Here is a 22,907-nt window from a genome sequence, read left to right on the forward strand (position 1 = left end):
TGCTCCGCGGCTTTGCTCTCCGTCACCCTGGTCTGACCAGCAGACCAGGGAGATGGGGAGCAAAGCCTCGGAGCATGCCAGAAGTGAGACAGCCACGGCGCACCTGGACTGTCCCACTGCCTGTGTGCTCTGCGGCTTTGCTCCGCGTCTCCCAGGTCAGCAGACCAGGGAGAGGGAGCAAAGCCGTGGAGGACTTGGGCAGTCCCGCCACCCCCGTCTCCCTGGTCTGCTGGGGGGGGGGATGCAGCTAGTGCCCCCCCCCCCAGCAGACCAGGCTTTTCTTGCCTACCCCTGGGGTAGAGCAGCTGGGGGCTGCCGGGTTGGTCTGGACCAACCCGGCAGCACCCCAGCAGCTCTGCCCCAGGCGTCTTGATTCAGCTGCTGCTGGTCAGTTTCAGCAGCGGCTGAATCAGGACGCCTGGGGCAGAGCAGCTGGGGTGCTGCTGGGTTGCTCCAGTAGCGCCGAGTAGCCGCGCTACTGGAGCAACCCAGCAGCACCCCAGCTGCTCTGCCCCAGGCATCCCCAAGTCAGCCGCTGCTGAAACTGGCCAGCGACTGACTACAGGAAGCCCGAGGCAGAGTTGCTCTGCCCCAGGCTTCCTGGAATCAGCCGCTGATCAGTTTCAGCAGCAGCTGACTTGGGGACGCCTGGGTTTCTTAAGTTGAATCTGTATGTAAGTCAGAACTGGCATCCAGATTCAGCCATGGTTGAAACTGATCAGTTTCAGCAGCGGCTGACGCCAGTTCCGACTTACATACAGATTCAACTTAAGAACAAACCTACAGTCCCTATCATGTACGTAACCCGGGGACTGCCTGTAGAGGGATGAGGTGTTGACCATGCTTTCAAGTGTGTTTAAAAAAGCAACACTCCAGTGTGAAAACTACGAAACTGAATTACCAGAAAAGAAAATCAATCTTCCATTGGTGGCATCTGACTCAGATGACGAATTTGAACATGCATTGGTCCTCTCTGCTATGGATTGTTATCGAGCAGAACCTGTTAGCAGCATGGCCGCATGTCTTCTGGAATAGTATTTAAAGCATGAAGGGGCACATGAATCTTTAACGCATCTCGCACATGAAAATATTATTAAACCAACTATCACAGTGCCATGCAAACACCCATTCTCACTTTCAGATGACACTGTAAATAAGAAGAGGGCAGTATTATCTCCTGCAAATTATATCAAAACTTGTTTGAGGGATTAGCCAAATGAGAAGTAGGACTGAGTGGACTTGTAAGCTTTAAAGATTTGAATTTTTATTTTTTGTTCACAATTCTTAATGTCATAAATATGAGTTTCCTAATTCATAATTATTCTTTCTTTATTGGTTCAAACTTTCATGATGAACAGATTGCACTATAGTACTTGTATCAGAGTAATTTAAAAATGTTGTTCCTTTTATTTTTTATTTGTGATTACAAAATAAATACAAAGTGAGTACTGTGCATTTTGTATTCTGTTCTAATTAAAATCAATTTATTTGAACAATTAGAAAACATCCAAAATATTTAAATCAATGGTATTCTGTTTAAAAGCATAATTAATCCTGATTAATTTTTTTAAATCGTGGGATTAATTTCTGTTATTTTTTTAATTGATTGCCCTAATGTAGACATTTATGTCTCAATGTTATTTTAACATTTATTTTTAAATTATTTGAATTCCCCCCCCAAAATTTACTTACACATTTGCATAAAATCACTTCACACATTTGACTCTCAGTGACTTTTCCAGGTGAATTCTTTAATGGCAAACCCCAAGAGTTTTACCACTGATTTTAATGGGATCAGAGCTGGATACTACTAGTGAGAAGGAATGAAAATCATCTTAGGCACAACCAGCCAATTATTTAGCATCTATGTTTTCTGAGGAATAGTCCATAGACTGGAGAAAGAAGCAGTGTCTGTTATTCTGGATGTTATTTTAGAAGATTACTCAACATTTATTTTGTAGGGAAGTGGAAAGTCAACATTAGCAAAGGCCATCTGCAAAGAAGCATTTGGTAGACTTGATGCTCACGTGGAAGTAATTGATTGTAAGACTTTAAGAGGTATGGATATAATATTATTTCACTCAAACATTTATAAGGAAGCATACAAAAGGCTTATTTTATTATGTTCAAATTATCTGCTGTAAATCCTAGCTATTTATTTGGGCTAGTTAAGTGGCGCATTTGGAGTTAGTGGGGCCCTGTGCTCAGCTTCCCTTTTGTGGCCCCCCGGACCTAGCCAAAAAAAGAACATTCATTCTTCCCAACCTTCCCATTTTTCATTATTTTTTCTTCATCCTCCTTCCATATTATAAGTAATAAGAAGTAAATGAAAATAAAGTGAGGTGCCTTGATTGTTTTGTAGTCCAACATTTTTTACCACTGACCTCTTCAAAATTTCTGAAGGTCTTGGTGGACAACTTAATGAACTTTCCAAATATTCTTTGTACCATTAGCTAACTATTGTAAAGTGCTTTGGATAAGAGTGATTTATAAAAATAACATAATCTCCATGGCTGCGGAAGACAGCTTCAGGCACCCCAGTGGCCCTGTGCTGGCTGGCCTGAAGGAGTGGGCAGAGACTCACATTTGCTCTACCTAAAAGTGAGGGGGGACACAGTTCCATAGGCCTCCTGAGCGCCCTGCCCCCTTCCTGCCCCAGGCTCTCCATAGGCCCCTCTCACCCTCGTCTGCGGGCAGCCACCACTAACCAGGTGGCAGCTAGCAGCACAAACGCTAAGGCTTCAGAGGAGCACTAGATAGCCACACAGCCAACGACTGGAGAGAAACAGCGATTTCCTGCTTCAAAGCGCTGCTTTTCTCCAGCCAGTTGTATGCGGCTGCCTCGTGTTCCTCTAAAGGCTTCCAGCCCATGTTCGCACTACTTGCCAGCTCTCCTGAAGCTGCAGCCTGCAGGGGAACCTTCTTGTTCTGCTGCCCCTCATACAACCCACTTTGCAGAGGGACTGGCCCTCCCACAGAGCAGCCTCTCCCTGCACGGGGGGTAGAGAGGGTACCAGACCCAGTGCTGGACTGCCCCTCCTTGGGGGCCCTGCATTGCTGGAGGGCCCATGCCAGAGCACAGTATGTTTCATTGTAAATCCACCCCTGGCTGCATGGCTTTTCTTTAAGGAGATGTTTTATATGTTTTTTGTAATGCATTTTGGTCCAGCAATAAGGACTTTTATAAATTCATCTTTGTTGACCAACATTCAGATTATTTTGTGGATTTAAAAGGATTTTATGTTGCATCTAAAGGGTAGGATGACAAATAGGGCTTTTGCTACCTTTCCACTGATCTTCTTTTCTCATAATCATGGGTCTTGTGTTCTAATTTATTCTAACTTGTATAAACTAAATATCCTGTTGTGTTGGATGGCTGTGTCTGACCATTACCCTTTTTGCCTCCAAAATTATCTCTATTCCAAGGGAGAAGATAAATAGTCATGGAAGTTCGCATAGACAGATGTGTATTCTTACCATCAAGGGAAATCTATAGCTGCCTATTTAGAGTCATTTTTATGCCTTTGCGTTGCCAGTGTAAAGACATAAATCAAACTTAGAGTTTTAATTTTTTCATGCTGTGTTTTGTTACTAAGGGTACGTCTAGACTACATTACTCTTTTGCCAGAGGGATATAAAGTAGACACTTCGAAATTGCAAATGAAGCCGGGATTTGAATTTCCCACGCTCGTTTTCATAATTGCATCATGGTGCTGTTTTGAAAAAGCGCTATTTTGAGTCTTTCGAAATAGCACTTTTTCAAAAGAGCACCATGATGCAATTATGCAAATGAAACACAGGAAATTCAAATTCCAGCTTCATTTGCAATTTCAAAGTGTCTAATTTACATCCCTCTGGCAAAAGAGTAATGTGTAATCTAGACGTACCCTAAGATATTATTTTTGTTTTAGGAAAAAGATTAGAAAATATACGAAAAAAAGTGGAGGAAGTTTTTATAGAGGCAGCCTGGAGACAGCCATCCATTCTTCTTATGGATGATCTTGATCACATTGTTGGAGTTCCATCTACACCAGAGCATGAGAACAGCCCTGAAGCAATTCAGAGCTATAGACTTGCACATGGTAATGCTATGCTAATATTTTCTGGCTATTTTTTCTCTGCTGCTTCTTGTGGATAAAAAGGTAATATGGTTCAGAATTTCTTATTTAGGTTGGACCTCTCTAGTCCAGCACTCTCGGGACCTAACTGGTCCCAGTTGAGGAATTTGGACCTGCTTTCTGGACCAGGGGAAGTAATTTCAGGCCATCCCCCCCCACTTCCTAGCTTTCCCCTGTGTGCCACCTCCCCTCCCCAGAGCTCAGGTGAGCTACATGACACCTTCCTCTCCTCCCCCCGCAGCCAAACTGAGCTGAACTCTTGCTCCTGCAGCCCAGCTGAACTGCACACCGGCTTCCTCCTCCTCCTTCTCCTCCTCCCCCTCTCCCCCCCGCAGTCCAGCTGAGCCCCACATTGGCTCCTGGCTCCCCCCTCACAGCCCAACTGAACCAGGCACCAGCTCTCTGGCCCCCACCCCTATGCAGGGCACCAGGACTGTCTAATCCTAGAACATCCGTGCATGGCCATGCTGGACTATGGATATTGCTGGACCAGAGAATCCTGGATTTTAGAGATGCAATCTGTACCTGAATCACAGCTGTCTGGACAGTTCTGTTTTCATCACCTCTGCTCCTAGATCATTTAGTATTTTATGTTATTTACACCGCAGATAAATTGCCACAGTTTACAAGTTCCAAATGAATTTTGAACCAGTATTAATATAGATTATTATGCACAAGTAATGTTTCTTTTAACTGAATGTTCTTATCTACTTGGTGTGCTTCGTTTTGTTGAGTTCCTCAGTTACTTTATTTAATTTTTTATAAACCATAGTTTTCAATTGAAGGACAATGCATCATCCATATAATTTTTTCCTCTAAAAGTTAATCCAACCTTAAATGGTTCCACATGAACGTTTCCAGTACAGGAGGCAGAAATCATATAATATGAAATTATCAACATCAATGTATTTTATTATTTTAACTATGTTAAATTCTGCTGCTGTTGTAGGATATAAGCTGTAGCAGCTCATCAGTTTTTTAAGCAGAGTCAGAGGGAAATTGCAGCGTTTTAAATTCAATCCCTTTTGAAGTTTCTGGAATTTTCATAGACATTAAATTTTCAAAACTGTGCACCCAAGTTACATGTACAAAAGGGGTACGGTAGTTATGTACAATTTGAATTTCTTAATACTTCATTTTTGTTTTATGAACAGAACCTTGACACACTGTTGTAAAAGTTAGCATAATCTATCTTGCTTATACACTTTATTGTTTTTACAACACATGACATCTAGTGATCTGTCTAAATAGTTCAAAACTTCTTTTGATCCCAAACTCTTAGCATAATGGCTTGACACAGAAAACAGCTTAATGTGTTTTGTGTTATGATAAGTCATACAATAAATTACCTAAATAAAATATATAATATATATAATGATTTCAGTCTTTTTCTAACTATGCTAGAGAGTTGGAATTACAGCTTTCTGCATTTTATTCATTTGAGATATAGCAGCAAAATTCAAAGTAGAGAAAATCATCTCTAATATCACAGGATAGAAGATATCATCAGTGACTATACAAGTTTAGTCCTATGCAAAACATTTCTGACAGTATTTTCTTATTGGAGTAGATTGTGCCTTGAAAAATAAATGCATTTGTTTAGCCAACAAAAGTTCTATACTAGTTCTTCTATAAAAGTCAATGTAGTAGTAGAGGTTATATTTCCAGTACTGTAAAGATACTCAGCATTAAAAAATATGTGGAATTTATAATTTTTTATTACTTTATAACTCATGAAACAATGTCTTCTGTATCTAGTTTTGAAAGATGTGATAAAAGAAGTTATTTCCATGGGCAGTTTGATTGCATTAATTGCGACAAGCCAATCTGAACATACTCTGCATCCTTCTCTTGTTTCTGTTCAAGGAACTCATGTATTTCAATGCTTCAAACATATCCAGCCTCCAGATCAGGTAAATGCAATCACTGAATAACTTGATCAAAATGTTGGTTGTGACAAAAAGCAAAAAGGAGAGGATGCTGCTGAACTTCAGATAAAACCAAATCCACAACAATGCTAGTGGGAGATTTTCAGAATTCTTTTGTGATATAACTTTTCTATATACGTTAACAAGCTATTTTTAGTATTTCTGTAAAAAAGCACAGAAAGGTTTGCCTAGTGGCGAGTATGTCTTCTGTCCCCGAGATTAACAGATATTTCACTAAAATGTATATTTGTCCAAATTTTGTGGGGTTATAAAATATATAAAGGGAACTAATTTGTTTGTTTTAATTTTCAAATTCCTTAATTTAATATATACTTTTAATATAAAAAATGGGCTGTATTGAAACGGTACAAAGAAATGGCAACCAATGTATTCAGTATAGTGTTCCCTGTGGAAAAACAAGATGATTTGCTCTTTGTATTAGTATGTAACAGAATGCCCATAACACTTTGGAATAGTACACAAGTTTATGGTGCTTATTGTTCCTCTTTCATAAATGAGCCATTTAAAAATCAAGAATTGCATTCTGATCTCTAAGGGTGTGTCTAGACTACAGGGTTTTGTCGACAAAAGTGGACTTCTTTCGACAAAACTATACCTGCGTCTACACTGCCGCTGAGTTCTGTCGACATAACGTTGACAGAACTCAGCAGTTTTGTCGATGGCTGTAAACCTCATTCTATGAGGAATAATGCCTTTTGTTGACAGAATTCTGTCGACAGAAGGCGTTATCGCATCTACACTGTCCTTTGCATCTACACTGTCATGTCGACAAAGCGGCTTGCTTTGTCGACAGAACTGGTTGTAGCCTAGATGCTCTTTGTCGACAGACGCTTTGTCGACAATATCTATCGACAAAACTTCTGTCGACAAAAGCCTGTAGTCTAGACATACCCTAAGTGCTGACTTGTGGCAGAAGACAAGACTTCCACTGAAAAACTGTGTTGTATACCAACTCTCTAATCTGAAATTACCCAGATTTGTTTTTTAACCAATGTTCAAATACTAATGAAAATGTCCAGTACAGACTTTATTTTACCTAGTAGTTGAGGACACTCAGGCCTGGTCTACACTATATGGAAAGGTCAAAGAAAGATATGCAGCTCCAGCTACATAAATTACGTAACTGGAGTTCATGTATCTTAAATCCCTGTCTACGCAGCAGGAGGTCAATGGGAGCAAATGCTCCCGTTGGCTTCCCTTACTGCTCACGAGGCGTAGTAGTAGTGGCGTCAACGGGGGCACCCTTTGAGTTTGATCTAGCAGGTCTATACTACACCTGCTAAATCCAACCTCCGAAGGTCAACGATGGCAGTGTCGATCTTCCTTGTAGTATAGACTTGCCCTCAGTGCCTCTCAGGATCAGGTACTTTTTAAATGTGTGATTTGGTCTGTTCTTAAGATTTCTCATTCTTCGTTTCTGATTTGGAAATTATTCCAGAGCTTGGGAGGCAGATATAAGCAGGATAGAATGGAAAGATAGGTTTCCGAAGTAATCATTGCTAGGCATGAGATTACAGTGGTCAGTTAGTCATTTAAAATTGTATCTTAGAGAAAGTAAGATAAAAGAACAAGGGGTTTTTTTTATTTGTGTTAGTATTTTTTGTATACTAGCCACAAAACTGTTACACCAAATAAAAAGTTGATAATTGTTTTCATTATTTGAAACAATTGAGGCTTATAGCCTTAATATAATTCATATCTGTGTATAACGGCATCTAAATTTATTATGTATTTTTATTTTTCAGGAGCAAAGATGTGAATTACTGCGTGCCATAATAGAAAATAAATTGAGCTCCAATATAAATCGATTCTGTGATCTTGATCTCCAGCATATTGCAAAGGAAACAGAAGGATTTATAGCTAGAGATTTTACAATGCTAGTGGATCGTGCCATACACTCCTGTGTTTCTAATAAGGAAGCATGCAAAAAGGAAGGTATGTGATAGTCACCAAATCTCTAGTTTATGTTAGCTCTTCCATATGGTATATGTTTGTAATAATTCAAAAGAAATAAGTTATAGTAAAGGTATCTCTATAGTTTACATTTTAAATGTGTTTACCGGGTTTGTTGTCTTTGATATCATATGCATATATTCTTTTTTTTCACCATAAAGGTAAATACATTTTAACTGCAGTTTTGGTTTGTTTTTTGGTTTGTTTTTTCAACAGAATTGAATCTGTCAACCTTAGACTTTCAAAAAGTTTTAAAAGATTTTATTCCTTCATCTCTGAGAAATATTAACCTACACAAACCTAAAGACTTGGGCTGGGACAGGATTGGTGGCTTAAAGGATGTACAGCAAATACTCATGGATACCATCCAGTTACCTGCAAAGGTACCCTTTTCTTTTAAATCAGGAACAGATGATTCCGTACTTTACATACCATTGTGTTATAGGAATGCTGACTAAGGGCAGGTCTACCCTGTGGAAGTAAAGTTCACTTAAGTCAGTGTACCTTAGGTTGACTTTATGCAGTGTCTACACCATGCTGGGTCAACAGGAGAGTTTTTTTTATGACAGTAGTTTCTCCCATTGACTTACCCGAAGCGTCTCATTCTGGTGGAATACTGGAGTCGATGGGAGTGTGTTTGGTAGTCAGTTTAGTTGTTACGCACTCTAAATTGACCCTTGATGGCTTGATTGCCACAGTGTGAATTTACCCATAGTGGAGTTATACTCTAAGGCTGTGTCTAGACTGGCAAGTTTTTCCGTAAAATCATCTGCTTTTGCAGAAAAACTTGCTAGCTGTCTACACTGGCTGCTTGAATTTCCGGAAAAGCACTGATGATCTCATGTAAATCATCAGTGCTTTTCCGGAAATACTATGCTGCTCCCGTTTGGGCAAAAGTCTTTTTCTGAAAGACTTTTGCGCAAAAGGGCCAGTGTAGACAGCACAGTACTGTTTTCCGCAAAAAAGCCCTGATCGCAAAAAAGGCGATCGGGGCTTTTTTGCGGAAAACCGCGTCTAGATTGGCCACGAACGCTTTTCCGCAAAAAGTGCTTTTGCGGAAAAGCATCCTGCCAATCTAGACGTGCTTTTCCGAAAATGATTTTAACGGAAAACTTTTCCGTTAAAAGCATTTTCGGAAATTCATGCCAGTGTAGACATAGCCTAACAGCTTATTTTGTGGAACAGTTACTCTTAGATAAAAATAGACTCTTACAGTAAAGAACTGACAGCCCTGGTAGAAGAGGGACTAAAACAGCTTTTAGCCATTTTAGCATCTCCCTTACCAGACTGAAGACTTGAAAGGCCTGCAACATAACATAGGCATCCAAGGAAAGCATCCAGGGAAGGGAGAGGGAGGGACAGGGTGCAGGACCTGCCCAGATTACTGCCAATGGGCCGTAGTACTGCCCAGAAGATCTCCAGTACTGCAGCCTTAACTTGGGCACATTCCTCACAATCCCACACTTATTTTCTACTCCAGGGATTGGGAGTTGGACCTCAAAGTACCATTATTACAGCTATCCTTTGCAATACCATAACCTTAGGACTCCTCACTTGGCTTGTTATAGAGCTATTAGTACCTTTTATGCCTCCCCTTAGCCCTTTTATTCAAAGTAAAGGTACCAGAGTAGGGATGGGAAACTTACCCTACATACAGCTTCTCAAATAAATTGTTGGGCACTTTTTTATAATAAGCTATTTTAATATAACCCAATGATTTAATTATAATATGAATGATAGTATCAGTTGAAGTGAGCTCTTCTGGTGATAATGTGGATGAAATAATAATCCCACAAGAATGTCCATATAAACACTTATGGGAAGCCAGTTATAACTATGTTACCAGATAATTACTTATTTGAAAATACATATTACTCTTGATGACTTTCTGTATTTTCAGTATCCAGGATTATTTGCAAACTTGCCAATACGACAGAGAACAGGAATTTTGTTGTATGGCGCTCCTGGAACGGGAAAAACTCTGCTAGCAGGTGTAGTTGCCCGAGAGAGTGGAATGAATTTCATCAGCATCAAGGTAACAATGTTTTAATGATTTATTAGATATTTGTACTGATGCAAAAAATCTCAGTATAGTTACTCTGTGTGTGTGTGTGTGTGTGTGTGTGTGTGTGTGCGCGCGCACATGTATGTATTATATATGCAAACTCAAATGCTAAATACGAAACTACCATTTAAATGACATAGGGTTGTCAATCACAGTTAACTCATGATTAACTCAAAAAATTAATTTAGATTAATCACAGTTTTAATTGCATTGCTAAAAATAGAATACTAGTTGAAATGTATTTAATATTATGGATGTTTTTCTACATTTTCAGTTATAACACAGAATCAAAGTGTACAGTACACTGATCACTGTATATTCTTTTTATTACAAATATTTGAACTGTAAAAATGATCAAATTAATAGTATTTTTCAGTTTACGTCATAAAAATATTATAGTGCTATCACTCTATTGGGAAAGTGCAACTTACAAATATGGATTGTTAAATAACTGCACTCAAAAACAAAACAATATAAAACTTTAGCACTTATAATTCTGCTCAGTCCTACTTCATGTTCAGCCAGTCTCTAAGAGAAACAAGTTTGATTACATTTGAAGAAGATAATACTGCCAGTTTCTTATTTACAATGTCCCCTGAAAGTGAGAGAGTTTTTTACATGCCAGATATGATAAACATTAGTGTGCCCTTTTTGCTTCAGCCACCGTCCCAGAGGACATGCTTCCAGGATAATTATGCTCATTAAAAAGAATGGTTAATTAAATTTGTGACTGAATTCCTTGGGGTAAATTGTATGCCTCCTGCTCTGTATTTTACCTGCATTCTGTCATATATTTCATGTTATATCCGTGTCAGATGATAACCCAGCACATACTCATCTTAAGAACACTTTCATTGGAGATTTGACAAAACAAAAGATACCAATGTGAGATATCTAAAGACAGTTACAGCACTTGACCCAAGGTTTAAAAATATGAAGTGCCTTCTAAAATCTGAGGGACAAGGTATAGAAAATGTTTTCAGAAAGAGAAACATGGATGCGGAAACTGAAAAACCTGAACCAACAAAAAAAATCAACCTTCTGCTGGTGGCATCTGATTCAGACAGTGAAAATGAGCAAGCATTGGTCTGCATTGCTTGAAACATTGTAAAGCAGAACCCATTAGCAGCATGGATGTGTGTCCTCTGGAATGGTGGTTGAAGTGTGAAGGAATATACGAATCCTTAGTGCATCTGACATAAATATTTTGTGATGCTGGCTACAACAATGCAATGCAAACACCTGTTTTCACTTTCAGGTGACATTGTAAACAAGGAGCAGGCAGCATTATTTCCTGCAAATATAAACAAACTTTGAGTGAACAAGTAGAATTGAGTAGACTTATAGGCTCTAAAGTTTTCAATTGTTTTCTTTTTAAATGCAGTTATTGTTTGTACATAATCCTACATGTAAGTTCAACTTTAATGATAAAGAGATTGCACTAAAGAAATTGTAAATAAATATTAAAAAATACTATTTCTTTTGCTTTTTATAGTGCTGATATTTTTAATAAAAAATAAAGTGAGCATTGTACACTTTGTATTCTGTGATGTAATTGAAATAAAAATATTTTGAATGATAGAAAACATTCAAAATATTTCAATAAATTGTACTATTATTGTTTAAAAGTGCAATGAATTGCACAATTAACCGTGATTTATTTTTTTAAATCTCTTGACAGCCCTAAAATGAAGTAATTGTCACAATCCCAGAGAAATTATACATTTATTTTGTATGCTGTGGATACTTAGTCATTGGGCCAGAGTGAGAGAAAGAGAGAGAAAATGATGCTGTAGTCTAGAGATTGAGGGACTCCTCAGTTATGCGGGAGAGCAAGGGTCGAGTCCTCCTACTCCAGTCACTCTTCTGTCATTTATCCATAGTGGAATAGGTTCAACAGGAGAGACTGAAGTGTCCCTCACATAAAAGATCCCATAGCTAAGGCCCTACCAAATTCATGGCTATGAAAAAAGCAACATGGATCCTGAAATCTGGTCTTTTGTGTAATTTTACCCTATATTATACAGATTTTACAGAGGAGACCAGCATTTCTCAAATTTGGTGTCCTGACCCAAAAAGGAGTTGCAGGAGAGGGTCACAAAGTTATTTTAGGGAGGTTGTGGTATTTCCACCCTTATTTCTACACTGCATTCAGAGCTGGGTTGCTGAAGAGAGCAGCAGATTTTGGCCAGGCACCCAACTATGAAGGCAGCACCCCGTAAGCAACAACTCAGAAGTAAGGGTAGCAATACTATATGTGCTATGCCACTCTTATTTCTGCACTGCTGCCTGCAGTACTGGACAGCCCAAGAGTGGGGGCTGCTGACTCAGAGTCTAACTCTGAAGAAGTAAGGTAGCAATACCATATCTCATGATCCTTATTTCTGCACTGCTGCTGGCAGCTGCCTTCATAGCTGGGCTCCTGGCCGGCAGACACCACTCTGCAGCTGCCCAGTTCTGAAGGCAGCACGGCCAGCAGCCATACAGAAGTAAGGGCAGCAGTAAGGCAATCCCCCCCTACAATAACCTTGCGATCCTTTTTTGGAGCAGGACTCCTACAATTGCAAAATGGTGAAATTTCAAATATAAATAACTGAAATCATGACATTTCTAATTTTTAAAATCCTATGGCTGTGAAATTGACCAAAATGGACCATGAAATGGTAGGGCCACTGCCATTTTGAATAGGAGCCTATCCAAAAGGCATGCTCAAAAGCCACCTACCAGATCAGGCCTTGCACACAGTATAGGCAGGAAAATGCCTATTTCTGTCTTCTGCCAGTTTGTGTATCAGTCTGAGGTTTACACAGAAGAATAGTGTCTAGGCACCAGTACATATGCTCTGAGGCAGAAACTTAGGCACAGAAGGAAAATTTATCTGAAAATGTAGGCACTGAGTTGCCAAGAGTTTTGACAAGAGTTTTGTGAATTGCATTGGAGTTAGAACTGGGAATTAGGCCCCTAAATCCATATCTTAGATGCCAAAGTACATTGATGAATCTAGCCCTGGCTGTCTAAGCACCAGTGATTGACTTAATGCTGTGGCCACATCATGGTATCTGAGAGTTTTGTTTTTAATTAATCACTATGTTTTAGAAAATTCTGTTGTTGTAGTCTTAATTTCCTTTTATTTATAAAAGGTTCTTAACTCATTCGGTAATGAAGCTGACCAGAATAGCTTAAGTGTACAGGCAGTCCCCAGGTTACGTACAAGATAGGGACTGTAGGTTTGTTCTTAAGTCGAATTTGTATGTAAGTCGGAACAGGTACATATTGTAGGGGAAACTCTAGCCAAACATTTCTCCAGAGCTCAGTTTTATTCTCCCACTCCTCACTTCCCTCAGTCCTTTATTCTCAAGCTGAGGTGTCTGCTGAGAAAAGCCGCTCCGCGTCTCCCTGGTCTGCTGGGGGGGGGGGGAGGGCGCTAGCTTCGCATCTCCCTGGTCTGCTGGGGGGAAGCAGCTAGTGCGGGGTTGCCTCACCCTGTTTGTAAGTAGGGATCCGATGTAAGTCGGATCCATGTAACCCGGGGACTGCCTGTATCTTCAAAACACAGTCTGCAGATGTGTGATACTGTAACAAATTATCCTTTACATTATGAAAATTGTCAAGGAAATTGGCACTATGTGGCAGTTTATCTAGTTTTCTTGACTCACCTGGAAACCACTGCTTGCCCATTACATTGAAATTCTCTAGTTCTTACACAAAAAACCCACCTTGTTAATAAATTTCATAGTGATATGGAATTAAGTAAAGACACAACTCCTGAGCATTCTCATTTTGCTATTTTACAGGGACCAGAACTCCTCAGTAAATATATTGGAGCAAGTGAGCAAGCAATTCGAGATGTCTTTAACAGGTTGGTTCTCTAAGAATAAATGTTATTGTAAATAGATTCCACTTTCATTGCTGATGCTAAAAATAATTATTTGAATTTCCTGGGTCAGTAGTCTGGAGGAGCACTCAACAGGTCTTGATCAGTAGGTCTGAAATAGCCAGATCTGCTGAAGCCACATGTTAAAATCCTGGCAGGGCCAATTTAACCTTCATCCTTTGTGGGTTGATAATTGAGTCTCTTGCAATTTCTGTTGGTGGCCTTCTGGTAAGACTTTACAAACTGAGACCCTACTTGCTTGTATTGTCAGTAAAGCTTCAGTAGTATTTTAACACCATAATTGTGAACTTAAGAAAGAAATAGACATAAGTACAAAATATTAATGGTAGTTAACTGGAAATCCTGTTCTTCAAAGCAGCTCATTTCCACAGGAAACTATAATAGTTCCTGCCTTCTATACTTAAAATTAAATCCTATATTTTAGGTTTTGTCTACATCGGGGTGCCAACCTACAGCCTGGGAGCTGAAGTCAGCCCACCAAAGCATTTCATAGGGCCCTCAGTCTACTTCAAAGCCATATAATAATGGTCAGTTCATTTGCGCTATTGTCATATTCACACAATTTTAGTTTATACAAAAGTGTAAATAGACAGTACTGCACATAGAAACAACTGATCTAAATACACACAAAACATGCTAGTCTTAAAATACAAATCAATACAGGTGACTTTAAGTCTTAATATCAGAGGGGTAGCCGTGTTAGTCTGAATCTGCAAAAGGGGTGAGGAGTCCTGTGGCACCTTGTAGACTAACCGAAGTGTTGGAGCATAAGCTTTCATGGGCAAAGACCCACTTCGACATGCATCTGACAAAGTGGGTCTTTGCCCACGAAAGCTTATGCTCCAACACTTCAGTTAGTCTATAAGGTGCCACAGGTCTCCTCGCCCCCTAAGTCTTAATACAATATGTAAAATCTGGCTAACTCAAGGTTGTGCTTAGGCTAACATGGCCCTCCCTGTGTAGTAAGGTTACGCACCACTGGTCTACATGAACACTGAATTTATGGCAAGCTGGAATGTAAATCTCCCCTCTCTACCACGCAATACAGGTTTATGTTCATGAACATTTAGACTTCTGCTTGCAGGGGTGTACATCTATCTCCACTAGTGGGCTAAGGTCTAAGACAGGGGTGTCCAAACTTTTTTCAAAGAGGGCCAGATTTGATTAAGTGAACATGCGTGAGGGCCGACCATTTTGCCTGACATTCTTTGAACCATTAAAATTAAATGCAAATTAACTATTTTATGCAAAGTTTATTGCAAACAGCATACTTTTCATTTCGTCACATGGATGACAAATCTAAACAGGTGTTAAATCACTCTGCCTTTCATATCTGAAGGCCAGATGAAAAAAAAAATCCAAGAAGCTGAAATATATGTCAGGAACATTGTAAAGTACATTACATATTATTGGTAATAAAGGTTGTCTGTCAACTTTTAAGTTCAAAAAATATGAACAGGAACATAACACCAAGTATACGTGTTGTGTCCAAATATATTTATAACTGATTTAGACCAACTGACATTAACTGAGATTTTACAATGTATTCATCTCAATACATATGGATTCGTTGGGGGCCATAAAAGATAGATATTGCCAAATTACCTGTGGGGCCGTATTTAAACCGGAACACGGGCCGCAATTGGCCCGCGGGCCGGACTTTGGACATGCCTGGTCTAAGAGTTTGTGCATAAACAGTTCATTAGAACATTTTAGTCTAGTCCTCTTTTAAACAGGATTAGATGAAAGTATATTAGAAGATTTTTAATACACATCAGCTGGGGCCACACAAACAGACTGTGGCAGAATATTGCAAGCTAGATTCACACAGCAGCGTGCTTTTAACTGTGTAGACAAGTTTTTAGTGTCTGTGTGAACCCTTCTGCTGCACACTAGGAATTCCCTACTTTTTCAAAATGGGGTAGATAAGCACTACAGAACTTTTAATGCATAGTAATAGGATGCACACTGGCATAGTTGGCTAGCACGGGGTAGATTTACACCCCAGATTGCTACAAATAAATGTTCTAAGGAAACATGTTCTTACAGACCATGGAGCACAAACATTTCATAATTGAATTTTGTTCCAGAGCACAGGCAGCCAAGCCCTGTATTGTTTTCTTTGATGAGTTTGATTCCATTGCCCCTCGCCGTGGTCATGATAATACTGGAGTGACAGACCGAGTGGTTAATCAACTGCTGACTCAGCTGGATGGAGTCGAAGGCTTACAAGGTAATAAGTTAGCAGTGTATTTTTTTTTTAAGCATGAGTTCATCACATTAATATTCTCTTACTTTTTCTAAGGAGTTTATGTATTGGCTGCTACTAGTCGTCCTGATTTGATTGACCCTGCTCTGTTGAGGCCAGGTCGACTGGATAAATGCCTGTATTGTCCCCCTCCTGATCAGGTAAAGAAACTATATATTGCACCATATATGTAATGAAAAAAAATCAGAATAGTGGTACAGATTCTCCACTGCCTGATACTTTGTGTAGTCATCTATACCTAAACAAAGTAGACTTCATTCACCATTGCATCACATCAGTTTTATCCTTGTGTAATGCCACTGATTTCTAAGGAGTGCATTGGTGTAACACGGGAGTAATACAAAATGAATCAGCTGCAATAAATGTAAAATGGGCATAAAACATGACCAGATCAGAATGTTGGCATTCTACACCTGCTCTGCATTGTGGTACTGACTATGCAATGTTCAAGCAGTGGAAAATCAGGACCAGTATTCTTAGATATTGTGTTTATAGAAAGAATGTGACTCTTCAGATTTTTGTAATTCCATATAGTAGACAACCAGATTAGATTTGATTTGACTGGTGGTATTTTTTTTCCCTCCAGATATTCTTCCATTGTTTTCCACAGATGTAGGACAAATCATGATCTTGCGAACAAAGCCCACATAAAAGGGGCTTTGCTTACAGGAAATACGTAGGAGCTGGGATTGGGGAGATTGAAATTTGTCCTTTTCATGTGCAAGCAGGGCCCAGGTCACCATTTTATGTGCTGTTGCAAGGCACGGTGAGGAAAAGCATACATGGACTTTAGCTTCCCCGTGCAAATTAGTGACCTGGTGGATTTGCTTATTTCATGAAACCATGGATGGTGTTCATTCCTACCTTTTACATCCCGTTTCCCAGAGCAGATAGGCAAGGAGTGTAGCTGTTTGAGTTCTCCATTACCTGGCCTCCATGCAGTGGAAACATATTTCCTCTGCATTTGTATCAGTATGTACATACATGGGAACTGATCCAACACTTATGGATGTAAATGGGAGGACTCGCAGTGACTTCAGTGGATTTTGGATCAGGCCAGCAAAGACTGCAGGATTTGTCCTTTTGATTGCCACTAATTATAAGGGAAAATATTCATTAGTGATTTACATGACAACCTTAACTGAAATCAATCCATTTCATTCCCACACGCACGATGAACATAATCCTATTCAGTGAGAACACAAACATTCCATCTGAATAATTGTAATTGTTAGTCCCACAGTACAAAAAAAAAGAGCCATTTGGGTCAAAAGGATCATATCCTTTGTCTGGACATTTCTCCTCTTGTGGTTAGAAACATAACAACTGATCAAAAGGTAAATCCAGTTATATTTACAAAATGTGCTTTACAGTTCACCATTAATGGTGTATTTAAAATATTTGGCTATTGATAATATAATTAGAGAATGCTATTCGAGAAATCACGGCTCACTGGATATTTTGTTTGGCAGTATTTTTATTAGAATATTCAAGTGAAAGTCGTAATAACAAGCATATGCTTGTATTTGGAAATAGATTGTGCAGTACTTCCCTATATATACTATTTTCATTATACGAGTGTCCCCTTCCAAAACATACATTTCTGCAGAATAGTTCTCGCCAAAGGACTTGAAAGACTTGCTGTCAAAGCACTGAAGCAGGAAATGGATGACCTTTTCTTTTTCTTTTTCTTTTTTTTTTAGACTTCTCGTTTTGAAATCCTGAAAGCTCTCAGTCATTCTCTGCCTCTGGCAAATGATGTGGACTTTCAGCTTTTGGCAGCAAAAACAGAGCATTTCACAGGAGCTGACCTAAAAGCTTTACTGTATAATGCCCAGTTAGAGGCAATACATGCTAGCTTGGGTTCAAGTTTACCACAAGTAAGTGCACTGAGATTAAGAATATTTCCTTAATTACTGCATTGTGTTACAAATATATTTTAGAGAGATTAACTTGCCCAAATAGATTTCTGCTGCTTTTGGAAAAATTATATTTATATAAAATGTGTCATTTTCCTATGATTTCTGTGATTTGTAATCTGACAGTTTAAAACTTATTTTATATTTGTAGTTTATTAAAATTGTAATACTTTTTCTGTGACAAAATTAAACTAAGGGTATGTCTATACTACAGTGTTATTTCGAAATAGCTTATTTTGAAATAATGCGTCTACACACAAAATGCATTTCGAAATAGTGTTTTGCTAGTTCTTATAATTGTATTATTGTATTATTATTGCCACGAGGCATAACGGAGCGGTCAACAAAGGGTTCCCTTGTTGACCGCAGCGTGTCCAGACTGCCTCGCTGTGCCGCCAAACAGCTGATCGGCACAGCGCGGTGGCCATTTTGATGTAAACGAAGCGGCGATTATTTAAATCGCCGCTTCACTTTCCTATGTCTAGTAAACTCATCAACATGGCTCTGTCAATGGAGCCATGTAGTCCAGACATACCCTAAGAGAACAGTACCCATGATTTTTTTGGTACCATCTGCATCTAAATTGGCAACTAAGATAACCTCAATACTGGGAAGATGTCATGTCTTTCTCTTATTGGCTCAGCGCCTACTAAGACAACATCAATGAGTACCATCTACTTTAGTCATAGTGGACTTACCAGAGCAGCATATACCCTCAAGCATATCTGAAGAAGTGGTTTTGCCTAGGAAAGCTCATGATACTATATATATATATTTTTTTTTTTGTTAGTCTCTAAGGTGCTACACAACTGCATGTTGTTTTTAAAGTTGCGGACTAACATAGCTACTCCTCTGAGACTTTTAAGCATAAACCTTTGGTACTGACAACAGAATTGGGCCCCGCTCTTCAAAACTACCCGATACCACAGGAGTTCAGAATTATAAAGAATCTACTTGTTTTGCAGGCACTGGAGTCTCCCTTTTTAGTCAATACTGTGAAGTTCTCAGTACCACAACAAGCACTGTCACCAACGTGGGGCTTTTCCTTGGTGCCACTTGGCTCTCCAGCAACTTCAGTCTCCCCTTTTCACAGAGCAGGAATTTTCCTCTCATTCTAATAGTTTTATTCAGGACTCCCTGGCACTTTCAGCAAGAGGGGGGATTTGCATCAAAGATGGGCCTGTATTTCCCTGACTAGGTTCAAGCACAGGTGAATATCATACTGATGCCTTTTGGCCCTTTGAGTTGGCTATACTGTATCATCTGCAGTTTTCCCCTGACCCTTTTCTTTCTTACATGGAATACAAAGGGAGACATGCTCCTACTCCAGTTGCTCCTCTTTTGTTGTTTCAGGAACAAAAGTCCTTTGAGGAACAGGAGGCCAGGAGAGATAAAGAGGTTATTCCACAAATAAATATTTCTTCATTTTTCCCAGATGCCTCCCTCCCCAGCTGTAGCTGATGACTTCACATACTTCTAAGAGTTAATGGAGTTCATTATGGATTCCATCCAGATTTTCCTGGAAGAGTTCAGAGAGTCACAGCATGAGGTCTTGGACATCCTCCAATGGACTCCTTCTAGCTGAGTTGCCCTGCCCCTTGTTGGATCTTGCCAAATCCATTTATCAGACTCCTGCACAATTCCACCAAAATGCAAACAGGCCAATAACAGATATTATTTCCCCTCTAGTGACTCTGAATTTCTGTTCACTCATCTGACACTTAACTCTCTACTTGTGAATTCAGTGAACAAATGTGAAATGTACCACCAGGTGAAGGCCACACTATCTGATGAAGACCAAAAACACCTTGATCTTTTCAGCAGAAGGACTTACTCATCCACAATACTTAAATTTAGGATCAAGCTTTCATGACTAAATGCAGTCATTCAAAATATCACCTTTATTGAGTATCTGCTGGCTGATAAGTGTGACCAGTTTCCAGCTGTTATTAATGAGGCTCAGGTGTTAGCTGCACCCTTTTTAGATGCAGCCTACACAAAGCATTGCAATAAGACATTATATTGTCTCTCTAAATTATCACTCTTCTGTTTCCCACAGAAGCAAAAAGTTCCAGTTAACTCTGAAGAATTTTCTCTGCAAAATATTTAGAAATTTCCTCACATTAGAGGAGGGGTTGCTAGAATCAGCAATTAAGCAGAACCAACCCAAATTAAATTGTTTGTTAAACATTAATTTTAAATGAAATAGCAAATTATGTATGAATAAATTAAAGCCTCTGGCAATGGTTCACATTTCATTCTTGTTTTGTCCCAGGATATCGGTTCTAGTTCAGACAGTGACCTCAGTCTCTCTTCTATGGTTTTCTTAAACCATAGCAGTGGTTCAGATGATTCAGCAGGGGATGTAGAAGGAGGGCTGGAGCAGTCTCTTATTTCCCTAGAGATGTCTGAGTTGTTTCCTGAAGATTCAAGATCCAACATTTATCGTCTTTACTTTGGAAGCTCCTACGAATCAGAGCTAGGAAATGGAACTCCTTCAGAACTGGTAATTGTCTCTTTTTCCATAATTGACCCGTATTCTAATTTTTTTAGGGAAGACAATATAAAAATGTACAAATTAAAATATTTTGTGTTTGAAAACAGATACTGTGAATTTAAAAGACAGGGACAGTTTCAATGCTTTATCTCTCAAACCTTCTCATGCCATCTTCTCCCAAACCGAGAGAGAAAGGTTCACTGATAAAATATTATATTGATTTCTCTGCAGTTTGACAGAATCTTAGACCGGAATATTTTATAATGAAGTAAGCCATGTCTAACTTCGTTCTTTCTTTGTAAACTATGAGGGTTTTTTCTTCAAAATTTAACTGAGGCTGTATAGCACCGTATTACACACACGGAACCATTTAAATCAGCATACACTGCTGGAGAGCCAAGTTAATCAGAATGTTGAGACTGCCATCACCTTTAATGTGGCAGTTTCCAGTAAGCTATTCCAGAAGTGCACTACATTTGGCCAAAAAGGTTGCTTCTGTATAGTAAAAAAAAAAATCTTAGCTGCAGTTTTTGATTGGAATTAAGAACAGAACTACTGTAGTTTTATTGCTACCCCGTTAAACAAGTGATTCCTTTATCTCTTTATTTGTGTCAGACTCAGGATTTCACCATAATGGGATTTCACCAGACACGATAGGTAACTTTTTTGTTAATGCTGGTCCAATAGATGTCATATATCCAATGGTTTGTTCATTATGACTCACATGTCAGATACACATCAAAAAAGTTCAACTTGTGGTAAAAATCAAAGAACAGACGTTAAAAAAAAAAAGGTGACTATATTTAAGAATGTATGTGATGCAGTGAACATATGAAAAAGTAAATTTAATTTTTTGAAAAGTATCATAGAGCTGGAAGAGTCCTCAGGAGGTCATCAAGTCCAGCCCCCTGCCCAAGGCAGGACCAATCCAAACTAAATCAATCCAGCTAGGGCTTTGTCAAGCCGAGATTTAAAAACCTCTAGGGATGGAGATTCCACCACCTCCCTAGGTAACCCATTCCAGTGCTTCACCACCCTCCTAGTGGAATCATTTTTCCTAATATCCAACCTAGACCTCTCCCACTGTAACTTGAGACCATTCATTGCTCCTTGTACTGCCATCCGTCACTACTGTGAACAGCCTTTGTCTATCCTCTTTGTAACCTCCCTTCAGGAAGTTGAAGGCTGCTATCAAATCCCCCCTCACTCTTCTCTTCTGCAGACTAAACAAACCCTAATCCCTCAGCCTCTCCTCATAGGTCATGCACTCCAGCATCTCTAAAACTAAGTACAGTTTGTGAAATATGAAATGGATTTATAAAAATGTTTTAGATCCTGAAAAACTTTTTTTAGGCTAAGTACCTTGTACTGATAAAAAATCTTATTTTTTTCTTGTCTTCAAATTGGCACCAGGTAATAGGGGTTTTCTAAAAATCTTATTAGCGGTCTTTGTATAGAAAAATATATATTAATCATTTTGAAGAAAGCTTGGTAATTTGAAATTTTTATTTGCCTAGTGAGATGTAACAGCCTGTTATCAGACTAAAACACTAACTGGCTAAATATTTTTCCTTTAAAATAATTTAGTGGCATAATAATTCAGGTAGCCACTTCTTCCCAAAAGGTTTAACTAGACTCTCAAGTGAGGCATAATTCTTTGGCAACTTCTTGCTTCCATTTATTGAGGGTCACATAAAATATAATTTTGTTACCATAGAAGTATAGATTGGACCTCCCATCTCTGGCACCCTCGGGTTCTGACCAGTCCCAGAAAAGGGGTTTTGCCAGCCACGGGGAGATCCCTCCTAGGATAGACCTGCCCCCGGCTAGGGCTCCAGCCCGGCCCCGCTGCTGCCTGCCCAGCCATGGCTCCCCAGACTGGTGATTTGCAACTGCCACTGGAGCTCCCCAGCTGCCACTGGGGCCAAAGCTCCCAGGTTGCTGCTGTTGGCCCCTGAGCTTGGTGGCTGGGGCTGGAGCTCCATGGCCACTGCCAGTCTCCCACTACCAATTGGCCACAGGGACCAGAAGTCCCTGTTACGCCACCTACCTCTCTGCATCCCCCAAAATGGGGCTTCTGGATGAGTTGCCATCCCCCCTTCCTCCTGCTGCTCCTGCGCCGCAGCCCAGCCTCCCTGTACCTTGCCAGACCAGAGTCCCAGTTAAGGGAGGTACAACCTGTAATAAAACAAAGCTTGGCCAGTAATAGTCAAATATTTTGTTTTCTATTTTTATTCTCAGT

General features: G+C 39.5%; 1 protein-coding gene across 9 annotated transcripts in view; it reads left to right on the forward strand.

The window, feature by feature from the left end:
- Positions 1–22,907, forward strand: part of PEX1 (peroxisomal biogenesis factor 1) — a 43,022-nt gene that overhangs the window by 16,229 nt on the left and 3,886 nt on the right. For 3 of the 9 annotated variants that reach the window (XM_006114468.4, XM_075922375.1, XM_006114469.4), the window contains 12 exons: positions 1,962–2,058; positions 3,912–4,082; positions 5,877–6,031; positions 7,813–8,002; positions 8,237–8,403; positions 9,921–10,055; positions 13,880–13,944; positions 16,071–16,213; positions 16,286–16,389; positions 17,953–18,129; positions 19,522–19,566; positions 20,444–20,674. In XM_006114468.4, coding sequence (XP_006114530.2) covers positions 1,962–2,058; positions 3,912–4,082; positions 5,877–6,031; positions 7,813–8,002; positions 8,237–8,403; positions 9,921–10,055; positions 13,880–13,944; positions 16,071–16,213; positions 16,286–16,389; positions 17,953–18,129; positions 19,522–19,566; positions 20,444–20,674 — 1,680 coding nt within the window. The other 6 variants (XM_006114470.4, XM_006114472.4, XM_006114471.4 and 3 more) reach the window with 5 other exon arrangements.

This window comes from Pelodiscus sinensis, chromosome 2, assembly GCF_049634645.1.
Source record: "Pelodiscus sinensis isolate JC-2024 chromosome 2, ASM4963464v1, whole genome shotgun sequence".
Lineage (NCBI taxonomy): Eukaryota > Metazoa > Chordata > Testudines > Trionychidae > Pelodiscus > Pelodiscus sinensis.